This window comes from Entelurus aequoreus, linkage group LG17 (assembly GCF_033978785.1).
Source record: "Entelurus aequoreus isolate RoL-2023_Sb linkage group LG17, RoL_Eaeq_v1.1, whole genome shotgun sequence".
Lineage (NCBI taxonomy): Eukaryota > Metazoa > Chordata > Actinopteri > Syngnathiformes > Syngnathidae > Entelurus > Entelurus aequoreus.
Window position 1 is genome coordinate 9,267,704 of NC_084747.1, and position 27,678 is coordinate 9,295,381.

The 27,678-nt window shown below is 41.9% G+C and overlaps 1 protein-coding gene across 1 annotated transcript; it reads right to left on the reverse strand.

Annotated features, from left to right (window-relative positions):
• Nucleotides 1-10,413: 10,413 nt before the first annotated feature.
• LOC133632282 (gastrula zinc finger protein XlCGF17.1-like) lies at nt 10,414-12,583 on the reverse strand. The gene has a single exon (XM_062024632.1). The coding sequence runs from the start codon at nt 12,268-12,270 to the stop codon at nt 11,287-11,289; it is 984 nt and encodes a 327-aa protein (XP_061880616.1). The 5' UTR covers nt 12,271-12,583; the 3' UTR covers nt 10,414-11,286.
• Nucleotides 12,584-27,678: the final 15,095 nt, after the last annotated feature.

Consider the following 27,678-nt stretch of genomic DNA (forward strand, 5'->3'; position numbering starts at 1 on the left):
CGAACCGTGACCTCTAAACCGAGGTACGTACCGAACCGAAATTGTTGTGTACCGTTACACCCCTACTGATTAGACATACTAGCACTGTGTCAAATAAAAAGTAGCACATTCTAGTAGACATGGTCTTTTTTTTCAATCATACACTCACTCATCCCTTTAACCGTTACAGGCTCAAGAATTTGCATGCACGTTCCGCGGGCTGTCCATCTTTTTTTCTTTTCTTTTTTTTTACAATAACATGTTTATGATCGTGTCATGTCTTAAATGAAGTTGAGATTAAAATGGGATTAATTGTCCAGCCCTACTAAGAACTAGGAAATACAATTAAAAAATGCTCAAAATAAAATCCTGGCGCAACAACATCATTTTAATCTTTCACTAGCTGCTACAGTGTTTACAAGATGGAGGATGACTTAGAGATAGTGGCTGTTATGTCCACTCTAACATCCATCCAATAACTTGATGGACTCCATCAATAACTTAGCTTAGTAATGCGAGCTAAATATTTGAAATGTGGCGTTTGCCAAACATGGGAAGCGCTTGTTTTGCTCTTCCACTTTCTTCATTTGACTTTTGCATTCTTTCATCTCCTCTGATGTGAACTCCACTGCCTTCTTCAAGCTAACAATCATGGCGGCTCTTTCTTTACATTCTTCAACAAAGCCGGCTAATTTCGACTTTAAGGGCTTGAAATTGTTTTCAAATGACAAAACTTCAAGTCACTCACCTTCATCTTTCGTCTTTATCTCCGTTGGTGATTTGCTGGAAGTTGGTGGCGCTGATTCTCTTTCATGTTCTCTTTTAGCGGACGTCGCCATCTTAGCATAGCAGTAGTCGTCCATCTTCTATCACGTCTTCAATCTTCACTTCAGATATCGCTCCAAACTCAATGCACGTTTCGTGGCTTTGGAAAATACCAATTGAGATATTTGTTGCTATATTTGCTGTGAATCATATAACTTTAAGATCGTGAATTCGAAGAATCTCCGAACAACCATAGCATGCGGTCTTCGTCTTTTTGCTTGGCTTCAAGTACATTTGCGCATGCGCAATAAGTCCGCAACTTCCGTTTCCTACTCCACATCATTTTTTCCCCCAAAATAAAGGCAATTTAATCTTATTTTAAAACAATGGTTAGTAAAAGTATCTAACATCAAATAATGGACAACTACTGTTTGAAAATAAAAAATATATATATACAAGCACGTGCACAGACTTTTTCCATGGCTGTTGTTCAAACCAGAAAAAGGGCAAACATCGAGGAAAAACACAGAAACATTTTTTCAAGCTACTTAGTTGTTTTAGTTCAAAACCTTTAGAAAGTCAAATGATTACTCTGTGTAGATCAGGGGTGTCAAACTCATTTTAGATCCGGGGCCACATGGAGAAAAATCAACTCCCAAGTGGGCCGGACTGGTAAAATTATGGCACGATAACTTAAAAAATAAAGACAACTTCAGATTGTTTTCTTTGTTTAAAAGTAGAACAAGCACATTCTGAAAATGTACGAATCATAATGTTGTTGTTTTGTTTTTTTACACTTACATGTTGTGGTTAATAGTATTCTATCTTTATTTGTTGCTATTTATACTTTCTGAATAAATTGTGTGATAAACGTTCAACTCTTTGGTGTTAATTTTCAATCTATCAAGATAAAAAAATAATATCAAAATCAATTAGGATGTTATTTATGTAGTTTGCTCATTTTCCTCGACTGGTGCACTAACATCGAGTGGTTTATTTTTGTTTTACATATGTAGCATAATCTACAAAGATACAAAGAATTGCTATTGCGACATCCAGTGGACACATTTAGAACAGCAGTTTCTTTCATTCAAAAATTTTGGCTCATTATTTCACTTAGCAAACTCATCCCGCGGGCCGGATAAAGCCTGATCCGGCCCTCGGGCCGTATGTTTGACACCCCTGGTGTAGATCATTTGGTAAAATGACTGTTTTGTTGTTGTAATTTTCGAACACACCACCAGGGTGTGCACATCAGGAAATCAGTTATTGCCACTCTCTCATGCAGTGCGTATGTAAAATTGCTGTCCTCCTGAAGTCTTTATTAAAGCCAAGTTATTCCTGCAACTCGGCATGGTTCTTCCTACTGGTAACCACAAACAACAACATGGTGTCAGAGTAGCGGACAAACTTATCGCCTGTGAGTACTTTTTGTACTAAAATTTGCCGCCGGAGATTTTTTTCCTGCCATGCGGTGTACACGCCGATCCCTAATGGCGGACGGGTTTCGTCGTCCAGACCCAGTCGTCTTCAACGACAATCATACTTGCCAACCCTCCCATTTTTAGCGGGAGAATCCCGGTATTCAGCGCCTCTCCCGACAACCTCCCGGCAGAGATTTTCTCCCGACAAACTCCCGGTATTCAGCCGGAGCTGGAGGCCACGCCCCCTCCAGCTCAATGCGGACCTGAGTGGGGACAGCCGTTCTCATGTCCGCTTTCCCAGCAGCTTGCCTGCCCAATGACGTCATAACATCTACAGCTTTTAGAGAGTAGAGTGCACAACAAGGAGAGAGAGTTCTTGGTTTCTTATGTGGGTTTATTGTTAGGCAGTTTCATTAACGTCCTCCCAGCGCGGTAACAACACACAACACCAGCAGTCACGTTTAGTCTACCGTAAAGCAGTTCGTCTGCCGTAAACGGCAATGTTGTGACACTCTTAAACAGGACAATACTGCCACCTACTGGATAGCCTGCAGAACACTGAAATTCAAGTATGTCTTTTATTTATATGTATAATAAAATAAAAAATAAAATATATATATACATATATATATATATATGTAGCTAGAATTCACTGAAAGTCAAGAATTTCATACATACATACATATATATATATATATATATATATATATATATATATATATATATATATATATATATATATATATATATATATATATATATATATAAAATACTTGATTTGGTGAATTCTAGCTGTAAATATACTCTCCTCTTAACCACGCCCTTAGCCACGCCCCCCGCCCCAACCACGCCCCCTCCCGATATTGGAGGTCTCAAGGTTGGCAAGTATGATGACAATGTCGCGGAGAACTGGCACATTTTCGAGCAAGAATATGACATTTTCATTGCTGCTGCTCACTCGGACAAGCCCGCGAAGACCCGTGCATATGTAATAGTGTGATGTTGTTGCGCTATATTATGAACTAGACAGGGTGTTATATTTCATTTTGAAGTATCGCTTTTATTTTGAAGAACCGGATGTCCGGTGCAGGAAGTGTCTTTGCTGTTTTTTCGATTGCTTTACTTCCTCTTCCCTCTGACTTTTGAGTACAAGGTAATAGTTCTTCACTGCTCCGTGTTTCTTCATATTGTAAATATTCTTCCTAAATGTTTGTAGATACTTTAAAAGTTAACCCAATAATGTTGTGTGTACAAGTGATGTGTTGTTTTGAGTCATTTTTATGCACAATTTCGTTTATTTAGAAGTAGAGCGTCGACTGTGTGAATTGTTTGGTAGTATTTACACGTGGTATTTACATCACACAGGAGCAGATATCACTCCGCCAGAAAGTTGAAACCTGTGTGTGTGTGTTTCATGTTTCCAACACAGGTTATCAATAAATACTGAACTAGGGCTGCAACTAACGATTAATTTGATAATCGATTAATCTGTTGATTATTACTTCGATTAATCGATTAATAATCGGATAAAAGAGACAAACTACATTTCTATCCTTTCCAGTATTTTATTGAAAAAAACCAGCATACTGCCACCATGTTGTGGACATTGGGGGTGCAGCATACACCAACAATAACACAGAAATGTAATTCATCAGAACTGAATCAGATATTGTACACGTTTCTGTTGTGAATAATAAAGGATTCATTTCAGGCTGCCTCTGAATAATAGCATGAAATATTCCAGCACCTTCATAACGTTTAGTTATACTAAAGCGTCACTCAAATGTAAATATATTTATATAGCTTTATGGGCCCGGCTACATTGATCCATTATGAAACCAACCTGAGATATTTCTGTCCGTTATGTTTATTTCCAAATTGGTACCCGTGCGTTTTCTCTCTCAAAACGGAGTCAAATGTGCCGGAGACACATTATCAGCCCCGCGTTGCAACAAAGGCATAACTTTAACGTTACTCACAAAAAAGCTATGGACTTAAAAAGTTACGTACTGTGAGTTCCTCCCTTCATCCATGGCTACAACATGTTTCCTCTTCAGGTGCTCCTGAAGCAATGTTGTACTTCCGTGCCATTTTGCAGGAAACGGTCTTCTATGAAGTCTTTAAAGCGAAGTGTTCCCACACCTTTGACGACTTAGGTCATACACTTTTCTCCATTGAAGCAATAACCTCAAGATGTTTCTCCGCTAAACTATCGGTAGTGTTTTCCTGCGCCATTTTTCAAATGTTTCCAGCAAAGGAGACGCCGTCGTCACGTGAGCTGCACATGACCACATCATTGGCTAGCTTACGCCACCTCATGAGACGTAGCCTCACCGCCGCCCTGGCGCTGTTTTGTACTGTTTTTGTACTTATTTTGATAATTGTTCCTCAGCTGTTTGTAAATGTTGCAGTTTATAAATTAAGGTTTATAAAACAAAAAACAACAACAAAAAAATAACAAAAAAAACCCCAAAAAAAGCCTCCGCGCATGCGCATAGTTCCAACGAATCGATGATTAAATTAATCGCCAACTATTTTGGTAATCGATTTTAATCGATTAGTTGTTGCCGCCCTATACTGAACCGACGGCATGGTGAAGTGTCTTTTATTTTAAAAAAGTACACAACGCAGAATGAGACTCACTACACATACATCCTATTAAACCTCGCTGGTCCACAAGCGATTGAGAGGGAGCGCTCGTTTGCGTACGCGCCAGAGGTCCGTGCCGCCTGAGAGGGCGGTGCTATTCTCGCTCCTGCGGAGTCGCGGGAAGATCCCGAGTGCCTGAAGAGGAAGTTCAGAGAAATGTGCAATTCGCGAACGAACAAAACATTGGAAAACATTGGAAAGGGACAAGTTCCATTCGATAATTCAAAAGCATGGGGAGAGCATGGAATCATTCATCAGTGATTTAAAGATTAAAGCTAAAACATGTCAATTTGGAGATCTAACGGACGAACTCATATGTGACAAATTTGTGTGTGGCATCACAAACGACTCTCTGAGAAAGACATTACTGAGGGACAGTGAATTGACTCTTGCCAAGGCAATCTCAATCGGCCGCATTCACGAAATGACAGAGGAAAATATCAAAACATTGGCTACACAAGCTACCAATGTTGATGAGATTAAACCCACACAATACAAGCAATTTAAAGGCACATTCCAGAAAATTGCCCAGACTATCACAAAGTGTAACAATTGTGGAGGGAGTCACACAGCAAAAAGGGGAATGTGTCCGGCGTTTGGACAACAATGTCACAACTGCACGAAACAAAATCACTACAAAAAATGCTGCAAGTCAAAGCCACAGAGCCAGTCCAAGTTTACCACAAACAAGCGCTATGGACAGTCTGTGCATGATGTGACAATGGATCAACACAGCCAAAGTGAAAATGACACATTCTATGTGGATGGCTTGGAAATGGAAAATTGTGTTGACACTGTAAATCCACAACAAAGAGACCAAGATGAAGGATTTGTCACAGTGTGCATAAATGACGTGCCAACCGAAATGAAAGTGGATACAGGTGCTAAATGCGGGCGTGAAACTCGCCAAACAACACAAAAGCACAAATTTGGTTGCTTACGGAGGAGCCAAAATCGAGACAAGGTGAAGCTACACTGACATGCTTTTTAAAGGGACAGCGCCACTTACTGACATTTTTCATAGTGGATAAAAATGTGACATCGCTGTTGGGCTTCCGTGCATGCCTGCGTGTGGGGCTAGTCGAGTTGAGTCCCGATGTGCACCATGTCCCCACAGAGAACACTGGAGAGTTCAGCGCACGGATCCTCACACGATACCAAGATATTTTCAGTGAAGAGCTCGGAGAACTACCAGTTGTCTACACGATGACAGAGGACCCCAATGTGCCGCCTGTTGTTAGGACGGCCCACCGCATCCCCGTAGTGATGCAAGATTGTGTGAAAGCTGAACTTGAATGCATAGGCGTTATTACTTCAGTCACCGAACCAACAGATTGGGTGTCATCCATGGTCACTGCGCACAAGAAAGGCAAATCAGAAATCAGATTATGCATCAACCCCAAAGATTTAAATGAAGCACTAAAACGGCCCCACCACCCCATGAGAAGCGTGGAGGAGGTAGCAGCACAAATGTCAGGTGCGACAGTGTTTTCAGTGCCAGACGCAAAAAACTCATTCTGGCAGATCCGCCTGGACAAGAAGTCCTCAATGAAGACAACATTCAGTACTCCTTTTGGACGTTACAGATTCCTTCGCATGCCTTTCGGTATTAACTCTGCAAGCGAGGTATTCCAGCGCACAATGGATCAACTCTTTACTGGATATCCATGCTCAGTCATTGTCGATGACATCATCATCGGAGGCCGCGATGTGGCGGAGCACGACGCCAACCTAAAAAAAAGTGCTTGAACGTGTGAAGGAAATAAACCTCAAACTCAACCCGCAGAAATGCAAGTTTAGACTTGACCAAGTATGCTACGTTGGTCATATCTTCACAAGTAAAGGATTGAAAGCTGACCCCTCCAAAACCGCTGCTATCACAGAGATGCCAGTCCCCACAGATGTCACTTCACTTCAACGTTTCCTGGGAATGGTCAACTATCTTGGCAAGTACATTCCAAACCTCAGTGACATCGCAACGCCACTGAGGAAACTGACTCACAAAGAGACCGCATGGTGCTGGTTCCAGCAACACCAAGATGCTTTCGACCGCCTGAAAGCACGTCTCTCCTTTCCACCAGTATTGGCCTACTACCATGTCAAAGGGCCAGTGACGCTGACCTGTGACGCGTCATGTTTTGGACTAGGAGCTGCTTGCATGCAAAATGGAAGGCCAGTAGCCTTTGCATCCCGCACCATTACAGAAACAGCAACTCAATAAGCTCAAATTGAGAAGGAGCTCCTAGCTGTTGTGTTTGCGTGCACCAAGTTCCGAGACTATGTATATGGCAAGCCCACCATAGTAGAAACTGACCACCAACCGTTGGTGACTATCTTGAAGAAACCAATTCACAATGCCCCTGCCCGTCTTCAGCGGATGCTGCTACGCCTGCAAAGCTATGACATAATCTTAGTCTACAAAAAAAGGAAAGCACATGTACTTAGCTGACACTCTTTCAAGAGCCCCTAATGCAACAGACAGTGAGAGCCCATCTGATAGTGGTTCTTTCGACGTCATGTCGGTGAGCTACATTTCTACAGCCCGCCTGGAAGAGCTCAAGAAACACACGGAGGAGGATGAAGTATTGCAGGCTCTCAATGCAGTTATCCAGCGTGGATGGCCTGCCAGACAGACTCAGCTGCAGCCTGCCATTGAAGTTTTCTTCCCCTACAGAGACGAACTCACTGTGGAAGATGGAATCGTCATGAAAGGGCAGAAAGCAGTTATTCCCCGGTCACTACAAAAAGAGTTCATTAAGATTGTACATAAAGGTCAGCCAGGTATTGAAGCGACCAAACGCAGAGCAAGAGGTATCATCTTTTGGCCATCAATGTCACGAGACATCACTGAAGAACTACCGTATTTCCTTGAATTGGCGCAGGGAATATAGTATTCGCACGTCTAGAATTACTGCCGGGTCAAACTCGTTTCTCAAAATAATTAACGCATGCTTGGCCTTATCGCCGGTTTATTATTGAAGCTGGATCAAATTCGTTTCGCAAAATATTAATTTTATTATCGCATGTCTATAATTTTCGCCGGGTCAAACTCGTTTCGCAAAATATTTAGCATATGGCTAGAACTTCCACCGGGTCAAATTCGTTACGTCACGAGTGACGCAACTGTCCTCAATTTCAAAATGGAGGAAGCTGCTTTCAGTAGTTTACAATCGCACAAAGGAAAAAAGATAAAGAGCTTTTCAGTAGGATTTAAGGTTCAAGCTATTGAATACCGGTACAGTATGCTAAAGAGAACAGTAAGCAGCTATGTTTTATTAATATACCGTAGCTGCGTGTGTGAAATACTGTATAAGTCATTAAATGACTCCCGCCTCCTGGTGGTAGAGGGCGCTGCCGCGCTAGTGATCCTTCTTGCGACTTCCTGTACTGCAGAAGAAGTGAACACACGCAGCAAGAGATTTATTTTTTCCCTCTGCCTGAACTTTTACCATGGAGGATTACATACCGGTATCTAAAATAAAACAGTTTTCTAAACTGGACTTTCAATGGAAGCAGGAGGTAATAATTAAAGGAATATCTCCATCGAAACAGAGACTTTTAAAACTGAAGAAAGAAAATAAGGAAGACTTCTATAAACAAGTTATCGATGCTTTTGGTCAGAAGGAGGTGCAAATGGACTCCATTTATAAGTACAGGTAAGACCATAATAACGTTTTTTTTAATTAAATGTGCTTTTCATGATGGTATGCTTACATCACACTCAAAGCGCACGCCTAAATTTTATGGATTCCTTTTGGTAAACGCCGGAGTGAGAAGAGGTTTTAAAATAATTACCGCATGCACGGCCATCCCGCCGGTTTCCGGTAAACGCAGGTGTGACAGGAGGTTTTAAATTAATTAACGCCCCTGCGGCTATTCAAGGAAATACGGTACTTTCTTGCACAGTGTGCAACAGCACAAAACCACATCAGCAGAAAGAACCGCTCCATCTCCATCCAGTTCCAGACCTTCCGTGGTCCACAGTTGCTACAGACATTTTTGAATGGCGTGGACAACACTACCAGGTGCTAGTGGATTCCTATTCTGGATGGTTTGAAATGGACCTTCTACAAAACATCACAGCAACAGCTTTCATTTCCAAATTGAAAAGACATTTTTCAGTGCATGGTACACCAAACACACACTGCTATCTGACAATGCAAGACAGTACAAGTGTGAGCAATTCAGGAAGTTTGCTGAGGAGTGGGACTTCATCCACACCACCAGCAGCCCAGAGTTTCCCCAGTCGAATGGACTCGCGGAAAGAGCTGTCAGGAGTGCCAAGCAACTGATGGAGAATCCCACTGGGACAAAACTGATGTCTTCCTAAACCTCCTTAACCTCAGAAACATTCCCCGAGATGCAGACCTTGGTTCCCCTGCCGAACGGTTAATGTCAAGACCAACGCGTGCAGCTATCCCAGTGTGTACCAGACTACTACAGCCAACAGCAAAAGACTCAAGACAAGTACAAGCTCGACTAGTCGACAAGAGAACTACGGTGAAACGTCACTACGACAAGTCAAGTCGCCCACTGAGTCCCTTGGCAGAAGGGCAAGTGATCCGTATGCAAACTCCTGCTGGACATGACCGACTTGGAATAGTGGAAAAGTCGTGCGAAGAGCCACGTTCCTACATCATCCAATCCAATGGGAGAACATACAGGAGGAATCGTCGCCACATCCTCCCGGTTCTAGAACGACCACCAACACCGCTCCAGAACGACGAAGCAGACTCAGGATGGTAGACATACCATGGTGGACTTAGTCCCTCCCACACCACTGAGAGAAGAGACATCGATTAGGCAAACGGAAAGTGCATCACCAATTCGACCCAGATTCACGACGCAGACTGACACAACACGCGCAGGTCGAGTGTGTAGACCCAATCCAAAGTACGTGCAGTAAGAAAAGAAAAATGTACGAGTGATTTATTTTGAGAGAGAGTATTTTTTCTACCTGTTCTGTGATGTGTTTAGATATTTTATACAGATAGTTAATTGTTTGTACTCACCCTACACAGTTAAGAGATTTAATCTCAGTTACATATAGATATTCATTTCAGTTATCTGCTTTCCCAATATCACCTTTTTCCCACCTTTTCTAAGGAACACTAAGTGGCGATCCGTTGGCGGTCCAGTCTTGTTCCCCTGTAACGTATGTCAGCTCTTAGTGGGACTGTGCCGAAAATGACATTTCAGTTCTCATATGTCTTGTACATGTTAAAGAATGAACAATAATAAAGCATCTTGAATCTTGATTACAGCAGGGGTTTCAAACTCATTTTAGCTCAGGGGCCGCATGGAGGAAAATCTATTTCCATGTGGGCGGGACGGGTAAAATCATGGCATGATAACTTCAAAATACGACAGATTGTTTTCTTTATTTTACTTCAACCCAAAATAGAACGATCACATTCGGAAAATGTACACATCACAAATAATCCTCTTGACAAAACACTTCAAGTTAGTTAAAAATTCTGAGGGAAAAAAATGGTGCATTTTCAAAAACACCCAACAAACCATACACACTGAGGTAGAAACTTTTCAAGAGTGTTGAGTTACTTCCTGTCTTCTAGACATAATGTCTATTGATAGAAAAATAAAAGCTGTGCAATGTGTGAACAATTTCAACAAAGCACAAATAAAAAGTGAAAAGACTGACAGTATTGCAGTAAATCACACACTGTTCACTTTCTTTACATTTGCACAGAAGACAATCATTTTCACAGAACTATATCAGTGTGCAGTGTCTCATGCTGCATTTTAAGTGGGGTTACTGATTGCTTATTTTACTCCTGTTTTACGTTGGGTGGAGGGGGAGGAGTCACAGTCCCGCTTTACCGTCTACCTCTTGCTTGGTATACTTGATATGCTATTTGCTTGCCTAACAGAATTGCTAATGTGACATCCAGTGGACACATTAAGAACAGCAGTTTCTTTCATTAAAAATACAGCTGAATTTTACACTTTGCAAACTCATCTCGCGGGCCGGATTGAACCTGTTATGCCCGAATGTCGAGGGAGGTGGGGGTTGGGTTGTGGGTGTTGGGGGTTAATTGTTCATAAGTTTCTGATTTGCACATCAATCAGTCTGAGGAATAAAAGTTGGCAGTTTGTTATGCAAACAGTTACCCAGCATCACTTATGCGTCAACGTCAGTTTTGATAAATCTCAACTTTGCAGTGAAAAAGGGTGTAGTGCAGGTTTTTGAGCGTGCACAAACTTGACACATGAGGCCCCAGGACTGAAGAAGGAGTAACCAAGCACTTGAAGCATCATCTATCTTACTGTTCAGGAAGGTTTCAGATACAGAGAAGACATGGGGTCATGAGTGGATAAGATTATGCTCCAAATAATCCAAGTTTGTATGAATACCTCAGATATTTGTGAAAGAAGCAGTGAGGAGGTCCTGGGTAGGGTGGATGTCACCACATATGAGCAACTTACCACAAACTAAACAGCTAATTGGTTATTTTCCCTTGTGTGTTTTTATGTGTTTTACTGCGTCTGCATTATGTGGGAACCTTTTACAGCACACTGAACAACTAAATGGTTTTTCTCCAGCGTGTGTTCTCATGTGTCGCCACAAAGAGCTGTTATGAGGAAAGCTTTTGCCACAAACCGAACAGGTAAATGTTTTTTCTCCTGTGTGTGTTGTCATGTGTTTAGTCAAATGGCTATTTTGGGAAAAGCTGTTGCCACAAACTGAACAATTAAAGGGTTTTTCACCTGTGTGTGTTCTCATGTGTTTAGTCAAACTGCTCTTAATAGAAAAGCTTTTGCTACAAACTGAACACTTAAATGTTTTTTCACCTGTGTGTGTTCTCATGTGTCCAGTCAAAATGCTCTTAATAGAAAAGCTGTTGCCACAAACTGAACAATTAAAGGGTTTTTCACCTGTGTGTGTTCTCATGTGTTGAGTCAAAATGCTCTTATTAAAAAAGCGTTTGCCACAAACTGAACACTTAAATGTTTTTTCACCTGTGTGCGTTCTCATGTGTTGAGTCAAATTGCTATTTTGAGAAAAGCTTTTGCCACAAACTGAACAATTAAAGGGTTTTTCACCTGTGTGTGTTCTAATGTGTTGAGTCAAAATGCTCTTATTAAAAAAGCTTTTGTCACAAACTGAACAATTAAAGGGTTTTTCACCTGTGTGTGTTCTCATGTGTCGAGTCAACTTTTTATTTTGAGAAAAGCTGTTGCCACAAACTGAACAATTAAATGTTTTTTCACCTGCGTGTGTTCTCATGTGTTGAGTCAATGAGCCATTTCCAGAAAAGCTGTTGCCACAAACTGAACAATTAAAGGGTTTTTTACCTGTGTGTGTTCTCATGTGTAGAGTCAAACTGCTCTTTTTAGTAAAACTTTTAGCACAAACCGAGCAGCTCAAACATGTTTTACCTCTCTTCTTTGTAGAGCATTCAGAGTGTTTGTTGTCAGTGTGAGTCCTCATATCACCTTCACAGTCTGTATCGCTGCTCAAAGTTACTTCAATCTCGTCTTCAGCCTCACTATCTGATAGTGGAGCTAAGAGGTTGTCTACTTGTGGTTTCTCTTCATCATCTTCAGTCTTCACAGAGAGAATACTCAGTGGAAACTTGGTGTAATCAGCTTCCTCTCGTCCTAGAAGACACTCTCCCTCCTGAGTGATGCAGAGTTCCTCCTCTTCCTTTTTAATGCAGGGTGGTTGTGGAGTCTCCTGCTTCAAAGTGGAGCTCCCCCCTAACTGAGGGGAAACTTCTTCTGGATTACCGATCAGCTGCTGGACGTCTGCAAGACACAAAAACACACTTTCTTCTATGTACTGTATGTGTGTGTAGTAGGGTTGTACAGTATACTGCGACTAATAAAGTATCACGGTACTAATCAATTGAAATCGGTACTATAGCACCTTTGAAAAGTACCGGTACCGTTCTTTCACCTGAATGCTGCTGTGAGGCGGTGACTACAGAGCCGAGGCGCATGATGTTGAGTGTGTCAAAACGCACACACAAAGTGCATACAAGCAATAACATGGTGGAGAGGAAGAAAGGCAACAAAGGACAATTCTACTGGTTAATAAAGAGGGTGCGTGAAGTGCAATATGGAGGTATTTGGGCTTCTAAACTAACAATAAAGGTGACACTTTAAACAGGGAGCCGCCGCTCTGCAAGGGTTGCGTTACACCTTTCCTGTTTGTGGGCTCCCAGACCGTGGTCGAGGAGCGCAGGGGAGACGTTCCCTCCAGGGCCCATGTTGTGTCGGGGGAAACACTGGGTCCATAAAGCTCCGCTCTTTGGTCGGAAGAACGAGGCCGTCGATTAGTTACAACTTGCTCACTTTATTTATTATTTCCACGGGGCACAAGCGGACATCCACCATGCTAAAACAGTAAATAAACACAAGACATATATATACTCTATTAGCCACAACACAACCAGGCTTATATTTAATATGCCACAAATTAATCCACATAACAAACACCTCCCCCCTCCCGTCCATATAACCCACCAATACAAATCAAACACCCGCACAACACACTCAATCCCACAGCCCAAAGTACCGTTCACCTCCGCAAAGTTCATACAGCACATATATTTCCCCAAAGTCACGTACGTTACATGCACATAGCGGCACGCACGTACGGGCAAGCGATCAAATGTTTGGAAGCCAAAGCTGCATACTCACGGTAGCGCGCCTGCTATCCAACTCAAAGTCCTCCTGGTTGTGTTGCTGCAGCCAGCCGCTAATACACAGCTTCCCACCTATATACTGTGGAATTACTATTTAATTAATACTGTGGAATTTTGCGATGAAAACAGACGACTTAATAGCTGGCCACAAATTGTTTTTGGAAACTGTGGACGTCGTGTCCTCCGGACCAAAGAGGAAAAGAACCATCCGGATTGTTATAGACGCAAAGTTGAAAAGCCAGCATGTGTGATGGTATGGGGGTGTATTAGTGCCCAAGGCATGGGTAACTTACACATCTGTGAAGGCACCATTAATGCTGAAAGGCAAGGCAAGGCAAGGCAACTTTATTTGTATAGCGCTTTTCATACACAAGGCAGACTCAAAGTGCTTCACAGACAACAAAGTGAAATGAAAGAAAATAAAAGCAAAATTAAAATGCAGACAATAAAAATAAAAACAGTGCAGACGTTAAAAGATTAAAAGATTTAGCTGAAAGCTAAGGTGAACATAAAAGTCTTCAGTCTAGTTTTAAAAGTAGTGAGAGTTGGGGAGAGTCTGACATCTTCAGGAAGTTTATTCCAGCTATGTGTTGCACAGTGACTGAATGATGATCTCCCTTGATTTGAGTTTACTCTTGGAACCGCTAACAGATTGCTCTCAGAAGATCTTAGTGATCTAGAGGGCGTATATAGTGGGAGCATATCAGTGATATACTTGGGCCCTAGACCATGTAGTGATTTATATGTGAGCAGGAGGATTTTGAAATCTATTCTCTGATGTACAGGGAGCCAATGTAAGGATTTAAGAATTGGTGTAATGTGCTCACATTTTTTGGTCTTTGTTAGAACTCTAGCAGCAGCGTTCTGAACAAGCTGTAGCTGCCTGACAGTTTTTTTGGGAAGACCTGCAAGGAGACCATTACAATAGTCTAGCCTACTGGTAATAAAGGCATGTACAAGTTTTTCTAAGTCTTGAGCTGACATGAGCCCTCTAAGTCTTTTTACATTTTTGAGGTGATAGTAGGCCGATTTTGTTACTGATTTGATGTGACTGTCGAAATGTAAATCAGAATCTAAAATAACCCCAAGATTTCTGGCTTTATTTGAGGTTTTCAGGGACAGTGATTGAAGGTGTTGGATGACTTTAAACCTTTCTTTTTTAGCACCAAAAACAATTATCTCAGTTTTATCTTCATTTAGTTGTAGGAAATTTTGGCACATCCAGTGTTTGACTTGCTCAATGCACTGGCACAGGAGATCTATGGGGCGATAGTCATTTGGTGATAGCGCTACATAGATTTGGGTGTCATCGGCATAGCAATGATGGTCAATGTTATTATTTTGCATGATTTGTCCTAGTGGGAGCATATAGATGTTAAATAAAGTCGGCCCCAAGATTGAACCTTGGGGGACTCCACACGTTACGTTGGTTGGTTCTGATACAAAGTCACCAATGGAAACAAAATAGTTCCTATCTTGTAGATATGACTTGAACCAGCTTAAAACTGTGCCTGAGATCCCCACCCAGTTTTCCAACCTGTCCAAAAGTATTGAGTGGTCGACAGTGTCAAATGCAGCACTGAGGTCCAAAAGCATTAATACTGAAGTTTTGCCAGAGTCTGTGTTTAGACGGATGTCATTTATAACTTTAAGAAGGGCCGTCTCTGTGCTATGAAGAGGTCGAAATCCTGACTGGAAGTTGTTGTGGCAGCCAGTAGAAGCCAAGAAGTGATTTAGTTGTTGGAGGACAACTTTCTCAATTATTTTACTTATGAATGGTAGATTTGAAATTGGTCTGTAGTTGTTGATAACAGAGGCATCTAGGCTCTGCTTTTTTAGAAGAGGTTTAATGACTGCAGTTTTGAAAGCCTTCGGGAAATTGCCCGATTTAATAGAATTATTAACTATTTGCAAGATGTCTGTTGATAGGCAGTCAAAAACATTCTTAAAGAAGTTGGTAGGTAAAACATCAAGGCAGCAGGTGGATGACTTTAGAGCTGTCACCGTTTCCACTAGAGTTTTAGAGTCTATGGCATTAAAGCTTGCCATCATTGCTGTGTTACTTTTGCCTAAATGGGGTGGTGATCCAACTTTTTTACTTGAGATATTGATGGTGCGTCTGATGCCTTCAATTTTATCAGTATAAAAGAATGCAAAGTCATTGCATTTCTGCGTGGAATGGAGTTCGGCTGGTATTTGTGTTGGGGGTTTAGTCAGTCTGTCAACGATTGTGAATAGGGTTTTGGCCTTATTTGTGTTGCTGTTTATGATATTGGAGAAGAATGTTTCTCTAGCACTTTTTAAGACTAAATTGTAGGCCTGGAGGCTCTCTTTATAGATGTCATGGTGAATATGAAGTTTTGTATTCCGCCAGATTCGTTCAGCCTTCCTGCACTCTCTTCTCTGGGCTGTTACAGCAGCAGATTTTCTCCAGGGTGCCTTTTGCTTGCCAGAAATCGTTTTAACTGTAACAGGTGCAATGATATCTATGATATTCACAATTTTGGAATTAAAGTTGCTTACAAGATCATCAGCATGACATGGGTTTAGAGGTGGTAGTGAGGAGATGGCGTTTTTAAAGAGGACATTAGCATGTTCATTTATGTACCGCTTTTTGACATTCTTTGATTCTGTTTGTGTGTCCGGAATTACAGAAATATTAAAGAAAACACAGAAATGATCAGACAATGAAGGATCAATCACAAGAACATCAGAAACATTGAGACCTTTTGTGATAATCAGGTCCAGGGTGTGTCCCTTATAATGTGTAGCCTCTTTCACATGTTGAGACAGTTCAAATGTGTCTAAAATAGTAAAAAGTTCTTTTGCGCCCTTGTCATTTAAATCGTCAATATGAAAATTAAAATCACCAGTTATAACCAGGCAGTCAAAGTCAGTGGAGATGCTAGACAATAGTTCAGTAAAATCATCAAAAAAATTTGCAGAATATTTAGGTGGCCTGTAGATAATTAACAAGAGAATTTTGGGAGAGCATTTCAACACAGCACACAGGTATTCAAATGATGTAAACTCACCGAGTGACATCTGTTTCCCCTGAAACATGTTTTTAAATATAGCAGCAACCCCTCCACCTCTTTTCCCCGATCTACATATATCAATGAAGTTATAGTTGGGGGGTGCTGTCTCGATCAGAATGCTTGCACTGTTATTTTGTTCCAGCCATGTTTCAGTTAAAAACATAAAGTCAAGTTTAGAAGTGCTAATAAAATCATTGACTAAAAATGATTTGCTATTCAGAGACCTGACATTGAGCAGACCCATCCTGATGGTGTTATTGACAGGCTTCCATGTTGGCTTTGATTTGGAGATAATAGGAATGAGATTGTTTAGGTTAGCAGGGTGGCTAAGTTTCCCAATGTTTACTCTCTTGGTAGTCACAACAGGGATGTAGAAGGTGCCATGATTTGATGTAGGCAACCTTGGGCCCAGCTGATAATGTGGTCTACTGCTGAACCCTTTTCTGTATCAGAAATATTCAGGACTGCTGTCAGGGCGAGGCGGGGTTTGCCGTAAGGGGGAGGGGGAGTGAGCAGCGTCAGAGCTGGGACGAACTACTGAAGGTGGACGTTGAGGGCGTGTAAGGGGTTGGCGTGAGAAAGGTGAAGTATGGCTGGGGGGTTGTGGAGCACGCCTTCGTGGAGGGGGTGGTGGAGGTGAGCGATGATCTAGGGGGGTAAAAATCTGAGTAGGGTGGGGCGTGAGTGGGGGTAGCTCCCGGAACTCCAAGGGGGAGAAGGGGGGAGAAAGGTCTACTTGAGGGAGGGAGAAAGATGGAGACGTGGATGGCTTGGGGGATGTGGGGGAGGGATCTTCACATGCATTCAGAATGGAGGGAGGGGCGGTAGAGGAGGATAGACACCTCTCCTCTTTGCTCTGGTGTATCTCATGGTCGACGTTCTCCTTTTGCAGTGGCGGTCCTCCTTCGACGTTCCTGATAGGCTGTGTTGTGTCTTCCTTCCTCGGTGGCTCCTCTTGTCTCTTGTCCTTGGCAGTGATGATAGATGCAAGATGCAGGAAGTGAAACATGTTGTTCATGAATAGCTTTACTCCCATCTTATTCAGGCAAAGTCCGTCTGCCTTAAAAAGATGCCTGCGGTCCCAGAAAAAGCTAAAATTGTCAATAAAATGCATTGAACGAGCAGGAAGTGCACTTGATAGCCACTCATTCAGCGAGTAAAGTCTACTGAATCTCTCAGCTCCTCTCCTGATTGGGGGTAGAGGACCACTGATAAAAACGTCAGCATTCACAGCGCTGACTGTTTCAAAGAGTTTATTGAAGTGCTCTTTCAGCTCTCTTGATTGTTGTTTTACAATGTCATTAAAACCAATGTGCAGGATGATATTTTTCACATTTGGGTGTGCAGCGACAATTTCCAGGATTCTTTTTTCCATGTCAGATACCATATCCTTCGGAAAGCAGAGTACTTTGGTGTTATTATTGCTTTTCATATCTTTTACAGAAAAGTCCCCCACAATCAGATTTTCAGGAGCTCTCGTTAGCTTTCTCTGTGGTGTAAAGTTAGCAGGTCTTACCCTTCTGCGTGGTGATGGTGGGTTATTCAGGCAATCAGAGGGGGATCCATTGTCCATCAACAGTGGGGCAAACCTGTTCTTTAGTTGGACACTTGCTTGCTGGGGAGGTTTATTGGTAGTTCTCCTCTTCTCAGCTGTCCGCTGCTGTGTCCTACGTGGCAGTGGAGTTGATGACGCAGTATGCCTGGCTGAAGATGGTAGCGCAGGCCAGCCGGTCAGATCAGAGATATCGGGGCGCTGGGTCCTGCCAGATATCCATTCTCCCTTGTCGCAGGGAGGTGGTCTTCTCTTTGGCTTTGCACCAAGTGTGTTCCAGGGAGGAGCAACATATGTTGCCATCCAAGCAACGTTATCATGGACGCCCCTGCTTATTTCAGCAAGACAATGCCAAGCCACGTGTTACATCAACGTGGCTTCATAGTAAAAGAGTGCGGGTACTAGACTGGCCTGCCTGTAGTCCAGACCTGTCTCCCATTGAAAATGTGTGGTGCATTATGAAGCCTAAAATAGCACAAGGGAGACCCCCGGACTGTTGAACAACTTAAGCTGTACATCAAGCAAGAATGGGAAAGAATTACACCTGAGAAGCTTAAAAAATGTGCTATAGTTACATTAATCATTAGTAATGGAGCAGCCTAGTTTTGAATGGCAGGGTCCCTGCTATCACATGTTGATAAAAATATAACATTTACATAATAAAAATCAACTACAGGCTTCCCAAATGCTGTAATAAATTAAGCATGATGAGTTGACTTGAAACCGTTTAATGTCGCACTTTTTATATGTAGAAGAAAAGTTGTGTCATTTTATTTAATCTGAGCAACAACTTGAGGCAGTTTAATGTTGATTAACGTGGGAAGAATTATTATAGTGTTCCCAATGTTAAAAGGATAAAGCCATTGTTTACAAATTTGGTAAATAAATAACACAAACATGTATATTTTGTTGTTTTCTTACTGTACCGAAAATGAACCGAACCGTGACCTCTAAACCGAGGTACGTACCGAACCAAAATTGTTGTGTACCGTTACACCCCTACTGATTAGACATACTAGCACTGTGTCAAATAAAAAGTAGCACATTCTAGTAGACATGGTCTTTTTTTCAATCATACACTCACTCATCCCTTTAACCGTTACAGGCTCAAGAATTTGCATGCACGTTCCGCGGGCTGTTCATCTTTTTTTATTTTCTTTTTTTTACAATAACATGTTTATGATCGTGTCATGTCTTAAATGAAGTTGAGATTAAAATGGGATTAATTGTCAAGCCGTACTAAGAACTAGGAAATACAATTTAAAAAATGCTCAAAATCAAATCCTGGCGCAACAACATCATTTTAATCTTTCACTAGCTGCTACAGTGTTTACAAGATGGAGGATGACTTAGAGATAGTGGCTGTTATGTCCACTCTAACATCCATCCAATGGGCGAGGGCGCACCTACGTCACTTCCGCCTACCAATCCCCTAGCAGCCGGTCGCCATATTGAATTCGTTGAAAACAAACCAGCTCACAGCGAACACAGCATTGACAGAAAAGGCATTTAACGAGGTTTCACGGCATTGTAAACTGTTCTAAATGGCGTATGATTATGTAAATAGTCTTTCCAGTGAGGCTAGGTTAAGATACGAGATAAAATGTTCTGTAGTTGGATTAAACGACTGCCCTTACCGCCTTCCAGCAGATGCGTGGACTGATAATCCTACACAATGGCCGGACATGGAATTTGGAAATCTATATGTCTACCTCACACACACACCAGGTATATTATTTCATGTCTATAGAAAGCCGATTCGAATTTAAACGAAACCGGTTTTCGATAATAGCCTATACAGGCTATAGACTATATAGTATATACCGCATGTTATTTTTGTACAACAACAACTTCAGCTGTCGAACGTTATAAGGAACAAATTCAACAAGTACAACATCAGCACGGATGGTATAGCCAAGTTGTGGTTAAGAAGGTGGATTTTTGTTCCTTATATTTACCAGAAACGAAGTGATCCGAACACACGACCCGGGACTTTGGGGGACTCCAGTGAGAACCGTCCTCGTTTTCCCGGTGTAAAGCTGCGAGCCATTTGTCTCGTCTCTGTGGGCTTTTATCACGCTTTGGCAGAACAAAATACGACCTTTGTTTTCCCTGTTTCCAGTTGTGGTTAGCACAACCAAAAACAACACAGTTTTTCGGCATTTTGGAGGCAGAATGACGGGTTTAACCAGCGTAGGTCGACAGGTTAAAGAGTAATGGCAACGGTTTGTTTTCAACGCCAGTCTCGTTGCTATGGCTCGAAGAACCCGTATGTAGCTCAGTTGCCCGGATGTTGGCCCTCACCCATAACTTGATGGACTCCATGAATAACTTAGCTTAGTAATGCGAGCTAAATATTTGAAATGTGGCGTTTGCCAAACATGGGAAGCGCTTGTTTTGCTCTTCCACTTTCTTCATTTGACTTTTGCATTCTTTCATCTCCTCTGATGTGAACTCCACTGCCTTCTTCAAGCTAACAATCATGGCGGCTCTTTCTTTACATTCTTCAACAAAGCCGGCTAATTTCGACTTTAAGGGCTTGAAATAGTTTTCAAATGACAAAACTTCAAGTCACTCACCTTCATCTTTCGTCTTTATCTCCGTTGGTGATTTGCTGGAAGTTGGTGGCGCTGATTCTCTTTCATGTTCTCTTTTAGCGGACGTCGCCATCTTAGCATAGCAGTAGTCGTCCATCTTCTATCACGTCTTCAATCTTCACTTCAGATATCGCTCCAAACTCAATGCACGTTTCGTGGCTTTGGAAAATACCAATTGAGATATTTGTTGCTATATTTGCTGTGAATCATATAACTTTAAGAACGTGAATTCGAAGAATCTCCGAACAACCATAGCATGCGGTCTTCGTCTTTTTGCTTGGCTTCAAGTACATTTGCGCATGCGCAAGAAGTCCGCAACTTCCGTTTCCTACTCCACCTCATTTTTTCCCCCAAAATAAAGGAAATTTAATCTTATTTTAAAACAATGGTTATTAAAAGTATCTAACATCAAATAATGGACAACTACTGTTTAAAAATAAAAAATATATATATATGTGTTGGACTTTCACAATATTATGTCAGACCCACTCGACATCCATTGCTTTCGGCAGAGATTTTCTCCCGACAAACTCCCGGTATTCAGCCGGAGCTGGAGGCCACGCCCCCTCCAGCTCAATGCGGACCTGAGTGGGGACAGCCGTTCTCACGTCCGCTTTCCCAGCAGCTTGCCTGCCCAATGACGTCATAACATCTACAGCTTTTAGAGAGTAGAGTGCACAACAAGGAGAGAGAGTTCTTGGTTTCTTATGTGGGTTTATTGTTAGGCAGTTTCATTAACGTCCTCCCAGCGCGGTAACAACACACAACACCAGCAGTCACGTTTAGTCTACCGTAAAGCAGTTCGTCTGCCGTAAACGGCAATGTTGTGACACTCTTAAACAGGACAATACTGCCACCTACTGGATAGCCTGCAGAACACTGAAATTCAAGTATGTCTTTTATTTATATGTATAATAAAATAAAAAATAAAATATATATATACATATATATATATATATGTAGCTAGAATTCACTGAAAGTCAAGAATTTCATACATACATATATATATATATATATATATATATATATATATATATATATATATATATATATATATATATATATATATATGAAATACTTGATTTGGTGAATTCTAGCTGTAAATATACTCTCCTCTTAACCACGCCCTTAGCCACGCCCCCCGCCCCAACCACGCCCCCTCCCGATATTGGAGGTCTCAAGGTTGGCAAGTATGATGACAATGTCGCGGAGAACTGGCGCATTTTCGAGCAAGAATGACATTTTCATTGCTGCTGCTCACTCGGACAAGCCCGCGAAGACCCGTGCATATGTAATAGTGTGATGTTGTTGCGCTATATTATGAACTAGACAGGGTGTTATATTTCATTTTGAAGTATCGCTTTTATTTTGAAGAACCGGATGTCCGGTGCAGGAAGTGTCTTTGCTGTTTTTTCGATTGCTTTACTTCCTCTTCCCTCTGACTTTTGAGTACAAGGTAATAGTTCTTCACTGCTCCGTGTTTCTTCATATTGTAAATATTCTTCCTAAATGTTTGTAGATACTTTAAAAGTTAACCCAATAATGTTGTGTGTACAAGTGATGTGTTGTTTTGAGTCATTTTTATGCACAATTTCGTTTATTTAGAAGTAGAGCGTCGACTGTGTGAATTGTTTGGTAGTATTTACACGTGGTATTTACATCACACAGGAGCAGATATCACTCCGCCAGAAAGTTGAAACCTGTGTGTGTGTGTTTCATGTTTCCAACACAGGTATGTGGATTTGTGCATTATTATTATTTTGTGATAAAACGTTTTTGTTAATGTAATTTAATTTATTATTATTTTTATATGAATTAATGTTTGTTACTTCCTCTTCCTTCGAACTTTTGAATGAGAAGGAGCAGATATCACTCCGCCAGAAAGTTGAAACCTGTGTGTGTGTGTTTCATGTTTCCAACACAGGTTATCAATAAATACTGAACTAGGGCTGCAACTAACGATTAATTTGATAATCGATTAATCTGTTGATTATTACTTCGATTAATCGATTAATAATCGGATATAAGAGACAAACTACATTTCTATCCTTTCCAGTATTTTATTGAAAAAAACCAGCATACTGCCACCATGTTGTGGACATTGGGGGTGCAGCATACACCAACAATAACACAGACATGTAATTCATCAGAACTGAATCAGATATTGTACACGTTTCTGTTGTGAATAATAAAGGATTCATTTCAGGCTGCCTCTGAATAATAGCATGAAATATTCCAGCACCTTCATAACGTTTAGTTGTACTAAAGCGTCACTCAAATCTAAATATATTTATATAGCTTTATCGGCCCGGCTACATTGATCCATTATGAAACCAACCTGAGATATTTCTGTCCGTTATGTTTATTTCCAAATTGGTAACCGTGCGTTTTCTCTCTCAAAACGGAGTCAAATGTGCCGGAGACACATTATCAGCCCCGCGTTGCAACAAAGGCATAACTTTAACGTAACTCACAAAAAAGCTGAACTCATGAATGCTTGTTGCCACTATGGACTTAAAAAGTTACGTACTGTGAGTTCCTCCCTTCATCCATGGCTCCAACATGTTTCTTCTTCAGGTGCTCCTGAAGCAATGTTGTACTTCCGTGCCATTTTGCAGGAAACGGTCTTCTATGAAGTCTTTAAAGCGAAGTGTTCCCACACCTTTGACGACTTAGGTCGTACACTTTTCTCCATTGAAGCAATAACCTCAAGATGTTTCTCCGCTAAACTATCGGTAGTGTTTTCCTGCGCCATTTTTCAAATGTTTCCAGCAAAGGAGACGCCGTCGTCACGTGAGCTGCACATGACCACATCATTGGCTAGCTTACGCCACCTCATGAGACGTAGCCTCAGCGCCGCCCTGGCGCTGTTTTGTACTGTTTTTGTACTTATTTTGATAATTGTTCCTCAGCTGTTTGTAAATGTTGCAGTTTATAAATTAAGGTTTATAAAACAAAAAAAAACAACAAAAAAACCCCCCAAAAAAGCCTCCGCGCATGCGCATAGCATAGTTCCAACGAATCGATGATTAAATTAATCGCCAACTATTTTGGTAATCGATTTTAATCGATTAGTTGTTGCCGCCCTATACTGAACCGACGGCATGGTGAAGTGTCTTTTATTTTAAAAAACTACACAACGCAGAATGAGACTCACTACACATACATCCTATTATACCTCGCTGGTCCACAAGCGATTGAGAGGGAGCGCTCGTTTGCGTACGCGCCAGAGGTCCGTGCCGCCTGAGAGGGCGGTGCTATTCTCGCTCCTGCGGAGTCGCGGGAAGATCCCGAGTGCCTGAAGAGGAAGTTCAGAGAAATGTGCAATTCGCGAACGACCAAAACATTGGAAAGGGACAAGTTCCATTCGAGAATTCAAAAGCATGGGGAGAGCATGGAATCATTCATCAGTGATTTAAAGATTAAAGCTAAAACATGTCAATTTGGAGATCTAACGGACAAACTCATATGTGACAAATTTGTGTGTGGCATCACAAACGACTCTCTGAGAAAGACATTACTGAGGGACAGTGAATTGACTCTTGCCAAGGCAATCTCAATCTGCCGCATTCACGAAATGACAGAGGAAAATATCAAAACATTGGCTACACAAGCTACCAATGTTGATGAGATTAAACCCACACAATACAAGCAATTTAAAGGCACATTCCAGAAAATTGCCCAGACTATCACAAAGTGTAACAATTGTGGAGGGAGTCACACAGCAAAAAGGGGAATGTGTCCGGCGTTTGGACAACAATGTCACAACTGCACGAAACAAAATCACTACAAAAAATGCTGCAAGTCAAAGCCACAGAGCCAGTCCAAGTTTACCACAAACAAGCGCTATGGACAGTCTGTGCATGATGTGACCATGGATCAACACAGCCAAAGTGAAAATGACATTCTATGTGGATGGCTTGGAAATTGAAAATTGTGTTGACACTGTAAATCCACAACAAAGAGACCAAGATGAAGGATTTTTCACAGTGTGCATAAATGACGTGCCAACCGAAATGAAAGTGGATACAGGTGCTAAATGCAATGTAATGTCACTGAAGACTTTCAATAGAGTAAACAGCGGCGTGAAACTCGCCAAACAACACAAAAGCACAAATTTGGTTGCTTTCGGAGGAGCCAAAATCGAGACACAAGGTGAAGCTACACTGACATGCTTTTTAAAGGGACAGCGCCACTTACTGACATTTTTCATAGTGGATAAAAATGTGACATCGCTGTTGGGCTTCCGTGCATGCCTGCGTATGGGGCTAGTCGAGTTGAGTCCCGATGTGCACCATGTCACCACAGAGAACACTGGAGAGTTCAGCGCACGGATCCTCACACAATACCAAGATATTTTCGGTGAAGAGCTCGAAGAACTACCAGTTGTCTACACGATGACAGAGGACCCCAATGTGCCGCCTGTTGTTAGGACGGCCCACCGCATCCCCGTAGTGATGCAAGATTGTGTGAAAGCTGAACTTGAATGCATAGGCGTTATTACTTCAGTCACCGAACCAACAGATTGGGTGTCATCCATGGTCGCTGCGCACAAGAAAGGCAAATCAGAAATCAGATTACGCATCAACCCCAAAGATTTAAATGAAGCACTAAAACAACCCCACCACCCCATGAGAAGCGTGGAGGAGGTAGCAGCACAAATGTCAGGTGCGACAGTGTTTTCAGTGCTAGACGCAAAAAACTCATTCTGGCAGATCCGCCTGGACAAGAAGTCCTCAATGAAGACAACATTCAGTACTCCTTTTGGACGTTACAGATTCCTTCGCATGCCTTTCGGTATTAACTCTGCAAGCGAGGTATTCCAGCGCACAATGGATCAACTCTTTACTGGATATCCATGCTCAGTCATTGTCGATGACATCATCATCGGAGGCCGCGATGTGGCGGAGCACGACGCCAACCTAAAAAAAGTGCTTGAACGTGTGAAGGAAATAAACCTCAAACTCAACCCGCAGAAATGCAAGTTTAGACTTGACCAAGTATGCTACGTTGGTCATATCTTCACAAGTAAAGGATTGAAAGCTGACCCCTCCAAAACCGCTGCTATCACAGAGATGCCAGTCCCCACAGATGTCACTTCACTTCAACGTTTCCTGGGAATGGTCAACTATCTTGGCAAGTACATTCCAAACCTCAGTGACATCGCAATGCCACTGAGGAAACTGACTCACAAAGAGACCGCATGGTGCTGGTTCCAGCAACACCAAGATGCTTTCGACCGCCTGAAAGCACGTCTCTCCTTTCCACCAGTATTGGCCTACTACCATGTCAAAGGGCCAGTCACGCTGACCTGTGACGCGTCATGTTTTGGACTAGGAGCTGCTTGCATGCAAAATGGAAGGCCAGTAGCCTTTGCATCCCGCACCATTACAGAAACAGCAACTCAATAAGCTCAAATTGAGAAGGAGCTCCTAGCTGTTGTGTTTGCGTGCACCAAGTTCAGAGACTATGTGTATGGCAAGCCCACCATAGTAGAAACTGACCACCAACCGTTGGTGACTATCTTGAAGAAACCAATTCACAATGCCCCTGCCCGTCTTCAGCGGATGCTGCTACGCCTGCAAAGCTATGACATAATCTTAGTCTACAAAAAAAGGAAAGCACATGTACTTAGCTGACACTCTTTCAAGAGCCCCTAATGCAACAGACAGTGAGAGCCCATCTGATAGTGGTTCTTTCGACGTCATGTCGGTGAGCTACATTTCTACAGCCCGCCTGGAAGAGCTCAAGAAACACACGGAGGAGGATGAAGTATTGCAGGCTCTCAATGCAGTTATCCAGCGTGGATGGCCTGCCAGACAGACTCAGCTGCAGCCTGCCATTGAAGTTTTCTTCCCCTACAGAGACGAACTCACTGTGGAAGATGGAATCGTCATGAAAGGGCAGAAAGCAGTTATTCCCCGGTCACTACAAAAAGAGTTCATTAAGATTGTACATAAAGGTCAGCCAGGTATTGAAGCGACCAAACGCAGAGCAAGAGGTATCATCTTTTGGCCATCAATGTCACGAGACATCACTGAAGAACTACCGTATTTCCTTGAATTGGCGCAGGGAATATAGTATTCGCACGTCTAGAATTACTGCCGGGTCAAACTCGTTTCTCAAAATAATTAACGCATGCTTGGCCTTATCGCCGGTTTATTATTGAAGCTGGATCAAATTCGTTTCGCAAAATATTAATTTTATTATCGCATGTCTATAATTTTCGCCGGGTCAAACTCGTTTCGCAAAATATTTAGCATTTGGCTAGAACTTCCACCGGGTCAAATTCGTTACGTCACGAGTGACGCAACTGTCCTCAATTTCAAAATGGAGGAAGCTGCTTTCAGTAGTTTACAATCGCACAAAGGAAAAAAGATAAAGAGCTTTTCAGTAGGATTTAAGGTTCAAGCTATTGAATACCGGTACAGTATGCTAAAGAGAACAGTAAGCAGCTATGTTTTATTAATATACCGTAGCTGCGTGTGTGAAATACTGTATAAGTCATTAAATGACTCCCGCCTCCTGGTGGTAGAGGGCGCTGCCGCGCTAGTGATCCTTCTTGCGACTTCCTGTACTGCAGAAGAAGTGAACACACGCAGCAAGAGATTTATTTTTTCCCTCTGCCTGAACTTTTACCATGGAGGATTACATACCGGTATCTAAAATAAAACAGTTTTCTAAACTGGACTTTCAATGGAAGCAGGAGGTAATAATCAAAGGAATATCTCCATCGAAACAGAGACTTTTAAAACTGAAGAAAGAAAATAAGGAAGACTTCTATAAACAAGTTATCGATGCTTTTGGTCAGAAGGAGGTGCAAATGGACTCCATTTATAAGTACAGGTAAGACCATAATAACGTTTTTTTTAATTAAATGTGCTTTTCATGATGGTATGCTTACATCACACTCAAAGCGCACGCCTAAATTTTATGGATTCCTTTTGGTAAACGCCGGAGTGAGAAGAGGTTTTAAAATAATTACCGCATGCACGGCCATCC

Excerpts from the sequence above, each read along its gene's own strand:
- LOC133632282 (XM_062024632.1), bottom strand. The coding sequence starts at position 12,270 with ATGAGGACTCACACTGACAACAAACACTCTGAATGCTCTACAAAGAAG.